The sequence below is a fragment of the Sciurus vulgaris genome, assembly GCF_902686455.1.
Source record: "Sciurus vulgaris genome assembly, chromosome: 4".
NCBI lineage: Eukaryota > Metazoa > Chordata > Mammalia > Rodentia > Sciuridae > Sciurus > Sciurus vulgaris.
Genome location: NC_136464.1, coordinates 87,445,032 through 87,454,721, shown reverse-complemented (window position 1 = coordinate 87,454,721; position 9,690 = coordinate 87,445,032). Strand labels below are relative to the sequence as shown.

General features: G+C 55.8%; 2 protein-coding genes across 5 annotated transcripts in view; both read left to right on the top strand.

The window, feature by feature from the left end:
* The first annotated feature begins 322 nt into the window (after nucleotides 1–322).
* Nucleotides 323–3,198, top strand: SLC18A3 (solute carrier family 18 member A3). Its single transcript, XM_079136576.1, has one exon. It carries the CDS (start codon nucleotides 1,215–1,217, stop codon nucleotides 2,811–2,813), a length of 1,599 nt encoding a protein of 532 aa, XP_078992702.1. The 5' UTR covers nucleotides 323–1,214; the 3' UTR covers nucleotides 2,814–3,198.
* A 1,547-nt stretch (nucleotides 3,199–4,745) lies between these two features.
* CHAT (choline O-acetyltransferase) overlaps nucleotides 4,746–9,690 on the top strand; it is a 49,396-nt gene continuing 44,451 nt past the window's right edge. For 3 of the 4 annotated variants that reach the window (XM_079137343.1, XM_079137342.1, XM_079137341.1), the window contains exons 1-3: nucleotides 4,800–4,936; nucleotides 5,526–5,670; nucleotides 6,977–7,080. In XM_079137343.1, coding sequence (XP_078993469.1) covers nucleotides 7,015–7,080 — 66 coding nt within the window. In that variant the 5' untranslated portion in view covers nucleotides 4,800–4,936; nucleotides 5,526–5,670; nucleotides 6,977–7,014. Of the gene's footprint in view, nucleotides 4,937–5,525; nucleotides 5,671–6,976; nucleotides 7,081–9,690 lie in introns of all 4 variants that reach the window. The other variant, XM_079137344.1, reaches the window with a different exon arrangement.

The window sequence follows — 9,690 nt, the reverse complement described above, 5'->3', positions numbered from 1 at the left end:
GGACTTGCACAGAGATAGCTGAAGGGAGAGTCCAGGCAAGCGGGAGGGAGGAGGGTGCCAAGGCAGTGCGGGAGATTGCGAGGGACAGGGCTGATATTTGCGAATCCTGCGTGGGGGCGATCGACTTCTTCCCTCACTCCCCACATGTTTCATAGCCAGGAATTAGCTGCGGTGACATTCTGCCGAAGGGCTGGTCGGTCTACACCAGGCCCGGCAGTCTCTGAGCCTCCCCCTCCCTTTCCGCGGGGGTGGAAGGGGCCAGGGGGCGGAGCCAGAGAAAGGGCTTGGGGGTCGGTGCCCAGCGCCCCTGGGGTAGCGGCTCCACATTCCAGCTGCGAGAACAGATGGACACACCACGGCTCACCTCGGGGGCTCCCAGCCCTCTGTGCGCGGAAATCCTTCTGAGGTGGCGATCTCAAGCCACGGGTTGCCCCTCTCCTGTTGGGTTGCGGGGAACCGGCTGCCGCGCCCCTCTTCCCAGGAGAAGAACGGGGACTGACCCCGTAGGTCCTAGAACAGGGGGAGACCAAGGGCCCGCTCCTCTCATGATGCGCACATCTGCAGGGGTTTGTGCAGGACTATTCTGCACCAAGACCCCTTCCTGGGGTTTCTAGCCCCGGCTCATCGAGGTAGCAGACCCCTGCCCGGCCGCGCCCCGCCCCTGGCCCCCGCCCCGCCGACGTCGTATTAGCATGAGCGACGCAAGTGGCCGGGGCACCACTCGGGGGCCGGGACTCGCCGCGTCACAGCCCCGAGTGGAAGGGAAAAAAAGAGGAGGAGGCGGAGGAGGAGGCAAGAGCCGACGCGAAGGGAGGGGAGCGCGGCGGCTGGGCTAGTGAGCCGGCGGGCGGCAGAAGCATGTCCCTCGGCCCACGGGAGCGGCCTCGGCACGGCAGGGAGTGCTTGCTGCGCTCCCCCGGAGTAGCACGCCCAGTCTCTGCCCCAACCCCTCTGCGCACCCGCCTTCGCAGCCGCACCTGAGCCCACTGGCGGCGGGTCCCAGGATCGGCTAAAAACCGAGGCGGCTCCTTGCCGGACGGAGTCTTTACATATCCCTGGACCCGGGGGCATGAGCCCCACAGCCACCTGAGGCCGAGGGGGCGCTCCGCGGCAAGGACCGCGCCCCCGAAGTCCTGCACCCTGGTCTCTGCACTGCGGGACGCCGGTGCCCGACTCCGGTGGAGGCGTCCTCGGAGGAGCAACTAGGTGGGGGCATGGAACCTGCGGCACCGGCCGGCCAGGCCCGGGCAGCGGCCACCAAGCTGTCGGAAGCGGTGGGCGCGGCACTGCAAGAGCCCCAGAGGCAGCGGCGCCTGGTGCTGGTCATCGTGTGCGTGGCGCTGTTACTGGACAACATGCTGTACATGGTCATCGTGCCCATCGTGCCCGACTACATCGCTCACATGCGTGGGGGCAGCGAGAGCCCAACCCCGACCTCCGAGGTGTGGGAGCCCACCCTGCCGCCGCCCACTCTGGCTAATGCTAGCGCCTACACTGCCAACACCTCGGCGTCCCCGACGGCTGCCGGGCCGGCCCGATCTGTCTTGCGGCCTCGCTACCCCACAGAGAGTGAAGATGTGAAAATTGGAGTTCTGTTTGCCTCCAAGGCCATACTGCAGTTGCTGGTGAATCCCTTGAGCGGTCCCTTCATTGACCGCATGAGCTACGATGTGCCGCTGCTGATCGGCCTGGGCGTCATGTTTGCGTCCACGGTTATGTTTGCCTTCGCCGAGGACTATGCCACGCTCTTCGCAGCACGCAGCCTGCAGGGCCTGGGCTCAGCCTTCGCTGACACGTCCGGAATTGCCATGATCGCCGACAAGTATCCTGAGGAGCCTGAGCGCAGTCGAGCGCTGGGCGTGGCGCTGGCGTTCATCAGCTTCGGAAGCCTAGTGGCGCCGCCCTTCGGGGGCATACTCTACGAGTTCGCTGGCAAGCGCGTGCCCTTTCTGGTGCTTGCTGCCGTTTCGCTCTTCGACGCGCTGCTGCTGTTGGCGGTGGCTAAGCCCTTCTCCGCAGCTGCACGCGCACGGGCCAATCTGCCGGTGGGCACGCCCATCCATCGTCTCATGCTGGACCCTTACATCGCTGTGGTAGCCGGCGCGCTCACCACTTGCAACATTCCCCTTGCCTTCCTCGAGCCCACTATCGCCACGTGGATGAAGAACACGATGGCGGCGTCGGAGTGGGAGATGGGAATGGCTTGGTTACCGGCCTTCGTGCCCCACGTGCTAGGTGTCTACCTCACCGTTCGGCTGGCGGCGCGCTACCCACACCTGCAGTGGCTGTATGGTGCGCTGGGGCTGGCAGTGATTGGCGCCAGCTCGTGCATTGTTCCAGCTTGTCGCTCCTTCGCGCCGCTAGTGGTCTCCCTCTGTGGCCTCTGCTTCGGCATTGCACTAGTGGACACCGCGCTGCTGCCCACGCTAGCCTTCCTGGTGGACGTGCGCCACGTCTCAGTTTACGGCAGCGTCTACGCTATCGCTGACATCTCCTATTCCGTGGCCTACGCGCTCGGGCCCATAGTAGCTGGCCATATTGTACACTCGCTTGGCTTTGAGCAGCTCAGCCTTGGCATGGGCTTGGCCAACCTGCTCTATGCGCCGGTCCTGTTGCTCCTGCGCAACGTGGGCCTCCTGACGCGCTCGCGTTCTGAACGGGATGTGCTGCTAGACGAGCCGCCTCAGGGTCTGTACGACGCTGTGCGCCTACGTGAGCGTTCTGTGCCGGGCCCGGATGGCGAGCCTTGCAGCCCGCCTGACCCTTTTGACCGGTGTGAGGATGACTACAACTACTACTACACACACAGCTAGCAGCCCCGCTCCTCTTCCAAGCCACCCACCCTACCCCCTTGGGTCAAGGTGACTGCCCTGCGAGCACACTGGCCAGCTCGGGCTAAGTACCCGCCTCCTCCAGCGAGTTCCCCAGCTCCTTCCCAGTCTTGACTTTCCTTGTCCTAATCCCCTATCCGCGACCCATTCCCTAGTCCTCTCCCTCTTATCCAACGGGGTCTGGAACACCAAGGTATGAGAAGTGATTGCACTCCTGGCAGAGGTGGAGGTGAGGGAGCGACCACCTCGGAACTCCCTAGCGTAGAGCAGAACGTTTGTCTGTACTCCCTTCGGTTTTTCCCAGTGCCAAACTTGGCCTGCTGCCCCGCGGCGCCTCCGCCGAATTAATAAACCATGTCTGTCCGAGGAGGCCTAGTCTCTTTACTGGTGAGGGTGGGCATACTGGCACAAAGCCAGTAGGAGGGGAGGATTATTTGGGTCTTCAAACCCCAATCCAGTCCTGAGTCTGGCAGACATGTGAGAATCGGTGGCTCTTTTGTTACCTGGGAAAGGGGATACAAAGGAAGCAAACCCAATGTGGACTTTTCTCCACTTAACACCCGACAGCACACGTTTCCCTCAGTCAGAGATAGCCCTTCCTATTCAAATTCAGCACATTGCTGGGCGACACCAGCAGAAGCCTGAGGATCCACTCAGTCTGGATAGCCGACCCCGCCCTTGAGGACCCTCCTGGAACAAGCCACAGCCCCTAGGATCCTGGGCTGGGCTTCCCTTTCTACCTGAATCCGGATCCTTCCAGGCTTGGAGAAAGGAGTAAGAAGAGAGCTAATGCAGACAGGAAGGGAAATGGGCTCCATCTTTCAAGGAGAGAGGAAGGAAAACGAGTCCCATCTCAGGGAGTATGTGTGTTTGTTAGGCAGATTGTATCCTACAAGGAGTGGGGGAACAGTTGTCAGCACCTCTGCTGTGTCCTTGCCAAGCAGGTTTGAATCCTAAAGGGAAAGGATGTGAGTGTGGGAACTGGTGCCAACCCCCAGGCCCTGGACTGAATGGAAGTAGTCACCCTGGGCCAGAGAAGTTTCCCATTGTTGAATCCTGGTAGTGGGAGCCCCAGGGTCAAGTGTGCAGATACTCTCAGTACTGGAACCCACAGCCACTGCTGCAGAGTCCTTCCATTCCAGTGTGGAAAGGCAGTTAGTTGGGTTAGGGTCATCTATGTGTGTGTAGGGGAGCATGTCTACACTGCTGGCGTGTGCATGTCTGTCTTTGGTCTTTGAGTCTGGCAAGGTGTGTGTGAGCAGTGTTTGTCTTTGTGGTGAGTCTCTGTGTGTACTCTTCTGGGAGCATCTGTATGTCGAAAGGGTTGTCTGGGAGGAATGTCTGCCTCTTGTCAAATGTCCTAAGCAACCCCAGGTCTGTCATCCAGGGTGGGCCCAAGTATGTATTTCCTCAATTCCACCTCCCACCCCAAAGTGCCAGAAAGGATGGGATGGCAAATGGAGGACTGTTCTACAGGGATCAACAAGCTGATTCATTATTATTATTTCGAACGGGAGTATAGTGCAGGGTTTGAGCATGGCCTAGCCCCTGGGGAGAGGGGCAGTATTCCCTTGGAGTCCACAAACACCATTCCGCTTATGCAGCCACAGCAGTGAGCGATGGTGGGTTTGGAGGATTGCTTAGACTGGGGACGCCTGGGCTGGGGGCAACCGGCACACCGTCAGGACAGCGTTCTGTACCCGGTTCGGGTCTGAATCCTGCAGCTGCTTGGCGACATCATCAGGGAAGCCGTCCAGGCAGGTTCCGGGACTGGGAGGTGGGATCGCGGGGGGATGGGTTGCGGAGGACTGAGGACCGAGAGGAAGAGAGGCAGGGGAGGGGCAAAGGGAGGGAGGGAAAAGGAGAAAGGGGAGGGAGGAGGAACTGGAAGGAGAGGAGTGGCGCGGCCGGCTCGCTTGCAGCCAGTCGGGCTGCCACCGGACCCGGCGACGTCGGAGGCTCTACTACCCGCCTAGGTGGCAGCCCCCATCTCTGCGCTGCTGACGCGCCTTCCCCCCACCCCCATCCCTCTGGCTCACGTTTCCGCCCCCAGTCCTGCTTGGTGGTGCAGCGGCAGCGCAGGCAACCAGAGCCCAGGAGAGCAGGTGAGAAGGGCTGGGCTGGTCGGGCCGAGGGCGGCACAGGAAGCGGGGCCCGGGAAGCGAAGGGCAAGGAACAGAGGCGCTGTCCCTCCGGAGGTGCTGTCCAAGGAGCGACGGCATCGGGACCCAGAGGCCCTAGGACTCTCCAAATCCCCCCAGGCCATGGTAGCAACCGCCGTCGGGGAACATTCAGGAGGCTGCGGCATTACTCAGCTTGGGTGCCTGGGCTTGGAGAGGCTTCACCATCAGGGCTCCGCGCGCATGTTCTCATGTCACCTAGAACCACAGACAACTGTACTTTCTGCCCTCTGGGAGGGTCCGCGGGAGGGTCCGCGGGACCCATCCTGAGCTTCCTGAAGTACCGGGAGCACTCAGCTCTCTCCAAACCCTCACAGAAAGGTGAGAGGAGCGACAGCAGGTGGCAAGTCTGACCGAGCTCGCTGCTCAGAGATGCCTGTGATGCCCGACCAGAGTAGGGTGGGACCACCAGAGCAGAGAGATCCCTTCCACTGACTTTCACAACCAGGTCAAGGGGAATACAGATGGGAGGGCACCAAACAGATAGAAAGACATATATGCATACACCCTCTAGGTGGTGGCCCCAGGAAGAAAAGGAGTTGGCAAGTGGAGACCACCAGGAAATCATTGACTGAAGTTTGTGCTCCTAAGATGAGGGGTCTCTGAAGCTGACAAGTGTTACTCTGTGTGGCACCTCTGGGGAGCAAGAGGAAGAAGAGGCATTGATTGCACCTTCTGTAGGGACTTTACAAACTTGACCTTGTCCTCATGGCCCCCTCAAAACAGCATAATGTTAGAGTGGACCCTCACTTTGGCCATACAGTTTGAGGCAGTCCCTGCAGTCTCTGGGCTTAGTTTGGGAGTGCCCTACACCTGCCTATAAGGGCTTTACATTTTTCTGCCAGCAGAGCCTTTCAGTCCCAGGATCTTCCATCCTTGGGCTTTAGTGCATCCATGTTTCTGAATGCTGTGTTCCCAAGGCCAGCTAAGCCTCAGCACCAGGGCTGCAGTTGCCTTTGCATAGGGTGGTGGTGGTGGAATGGGCTAAACATCTGCCTCAGACTCTTGGAAAAGAATAAAGGGTGGTTTGGATGAAATCCTGGTTGTATACCTCTGCAGGCTTAAGTTTACAGGGCTTACAGAGGGTAGAGGCTGTACCACCACAGCTTTAAAAACTGGCCTTTGCCCCTCTTGAGCTAGCTCACTTCTATACTTTCAAAATTAATGTCCATCCCCAGGTTGTCAGGTGACTCTTAAGGCTCCTGGTCACCCAGTTTCCTGTATCATCTCCATCCACATTTCCATGGTACCTACCCTAGGAGCCTACTGATCAGTGACAGCTTAAGTCATAGTCCTTCCAGCAGGCCCCAGTGTCCTCCCTGCCCTCATCATAGACCAGGCTCCCAAACACCCCAGAATGCCTGATAGAGCAAAGGGCCATAGAGGACCTTGGAGTCATTCATGCTCATGTACATTAACACATGCATTTTTTTTTTCCTTAGTCTACTAGCATTCCCCATACTCCATGCCAGACCCTGGGCCAGGCACCAAGGATGAAACACTGGGCATAGCAGATATGGTCTTGCCCTTGAGAAACTCAAAGTTGAATGAGAAAAAATATTTTAATTAATAAAGCACATACCAGTTGGATTCCAGGCAGGAGCAAAGCTAGTATTTAATAGTGACCCCTCATGCATTAGAAGTAGGCAAACCCAGCCCTACTACCTCCAGTGCTGCTCTGGGGTGATCAGTTGGCCTTGGACAGCTGCAGTCTCAATAGAGTAGGTCCTAGCTAGAGGCTCACTTCAGGACCCATCCTCTCCAACTTGGGGCTCAGAGAGATCACTGCAGTCACAGGAACAGGCCTGGGATCAAAGATTAGAGCCAGATCTGCAAGGCAGTCCCTCGACATTACTTTCAAGCTCTGGCCTCCTCATGGGGCAGAGATCAGGCTGTGGGAGGTAAAGGGTTTGTTGCAGGTATAGGTGGCTCTTGTATTAATGCTTCTCCTTCTTTGTACCCCAGATCTGCACCTCTGCTACTTGAGATCAAGGGCCACCAAGATGCCTATCCTGGAAAAAATCCCCCATAAGATGGCTGAAAAAACTTCCAACAGTGAGGAGGAAACTGTGAGTCATTTTGGAGCCCTGTCTTACCTGTACTCTCCTCACTCACATGCCCTTGCTTCCAGAATAGTCCTAAGGGGGACTAACACCCAGCATTTTCCTGTTCCCAACCCTGCATTCTCCTGGGCATGAGGCCCAGGCTGCAGTGCTGCCCAAGGCCAGCAGAGGAGCCCAGAGTCCCTGAAGGGGCTGGGTGTGGCTCAGGAAGTGCTGGGGAATGCTGACAGCCACACATCCTAATCCCAAGATCAGGGGGAACCCTTGACCTCTGACATACACTACTCCCCTTGCCACCTCCCCTGGCCCATTTCCATTTCAGATGGCTTTGAGCCCAGTGTGACTGTTTAGGGTGAGGCTGAATTCCCTACTACAAACCCTGCCACAGCCTAGCACCAGCTGCTGTCACTGGTTTAGCCCTGGAACATTAAGCACCACATTCTCCACTGGTTTGAAACAAGGCCAGCCTCCCAGGCTAGGCATCCTTCAAGTGTTAGAACAAGATATCTAATTTCAGGTTGTTGCTTGTACTGATTCCTCTTCCATATATGTCTTTTTGCCACTATTCTTCCTCTTCCCTCTGCCTTCATTTGAAACCCTAATCAGAATTTTCTGACTTCTGACCTTGAAGTTGCTCATTAATGTTGCCCCAACCTCTGCAGTTAATCAGCTCCTCTGCTGATACCTCTAGTTCCTGCCATGACCCCCATTCCCTGGACTGTGGTTTCCTAAAAAGCAGGTTCTTGTCTCTCCATCATCCCTGAGTCCAGTCCAGAGCCTGGTTTCCATGAACTGCCTAGAAAGCATGCATGGACCTGAGTGAGACTCCAGGTTCCAAAGTCCCTTGTTGGTTCCATTCAGAAGTCTAAAAGTATCTGGAAAAGAAGCCCCTCTGCACCTGAAGTGTTTGACCTGAGATTTCCCACTTCATTTCTTTTTATCCATCTCTGATTCCCTGTTACCCAGGCTGAATCCTACCCTACAATGAGAGCCTGGAAGAAGGATAGCCATTTCTAGAGGTGGCTCCAGTCAGACTTGCCAGCACTCTTGGCCAGGTCACCAACTGGGCTGAGCTTTCTGTAGTTGCTTAACCACCTACTGACCACACAGACCACCCCACCAAATGCAAGAGAAGACCAGAGTGGCTGAATAGGGAGAAAGACCTGGTTTTCTGGGAGTGGGATGAACAAATGGGGTACTGCCCAAACCTGTTCTCACATGTCCCCAGGGCGGCAGCAGCCTGTAGTTGGCACCAAAACCTCACACCCTGCTGAAGCAATGAACTCTAGAGACAGGATCAGACAGGTAGGGGACTGTGTTCATCTATCAGCACTCTGCCTCTGCTCAAGACACAGGGGCAGAAACAGAGCAGGGAATGCCTTCCAGGGGCCCCTTTGCTCTCAGCCAACCATGGTGGGGTGAACTCTTGGCTGCCTCATGGAAACTTACCACCCCGTAGAGGAGAAATTCCTCCAAGGAAAGCAGCCCACCACCTGCCAACTCTACAAATTAAGCAATATCAAGAGTCCTGCTTTACCATTTTCAGGGGCTAAGCAGGGAGGGAAGGGGTAGAAAAGGGAGTCCAGGAGACTGGAGAGAACAACCCAGAGAAAGAGGCAAATCCCCAGATGTTGGGTACAGACTGGTTTCGGTTCCAGCTTGGCCACCAGATTATTTTGTGACCTTGGACTAGTTTTTCCACTCAGCTTTCTCTTCTATAAATGGGACAAAAAATTCTGGCCTGGCTGGGTGACAAAGTTGAAGACAGCCATGATATTCCTAATGAAATGCAACTGGGCAACTAGGAAGTACAGTGCCTGGGTAAGATAATCATGATTGGGTTTTTGTGGTGGGTTCTCAGCAGTTGGGATTCTCTCCTGACTTGACACACTTTGGAGCACCCCAAGATTACAGTTTTCCTCTTAGGATTTCTTTTGGAGGGATAAGACTGGTAATACCATAATATTTTTATGATGTGCCTACTTGTGGCCAGTCATTTCTCTCATTTAATTCTCTGTGTGACCCTCTAGATACGAGTTGTTATTTATGTTCTATGGATGATAAGCCAAGGCTTGAACAAATTTGGAGAGGAAGGACTTCCATTGCACCTTCCCACCCCTAATCCCCACATGGAACAAAATCCTCTTCCTGGGATTCATAATTGGGAGTGATGAAACAAGTTCAGGGCATGGGCCATCTTCCCAGGAAACATCTTGCCAGGGATTTGGGTATTAGGAAATGTGACTGTCAGCATTTCCTCAGCACTAATGACTCTTGTCATTAGAGTAGCACTGAACCATGTCTCCCACCCAAAGCCATATTTGATCCATCCAAATCTCCATAAGAGTAGCACCCTTCCCATTCAACAATACCAATAATTTTTCATCTTAGACCTATCCTTTATGGTTTATAAGTACTTTCATATGCATTATCCCTTTGATCCTATAAAAGGATCATTTTACATGGGAAGAAACACACTGAGGGAGGGAGAGGGACTTGCCCAGGGTCATACCACTAGTCAGCCTTAAGGTCAAGGTCTGGCTGATACCAACATCAAGGTTTTTTCCTCTGTGTTTTGTACCTTCCTGGGACCCAAACATAGTGAAGGACAGGAAC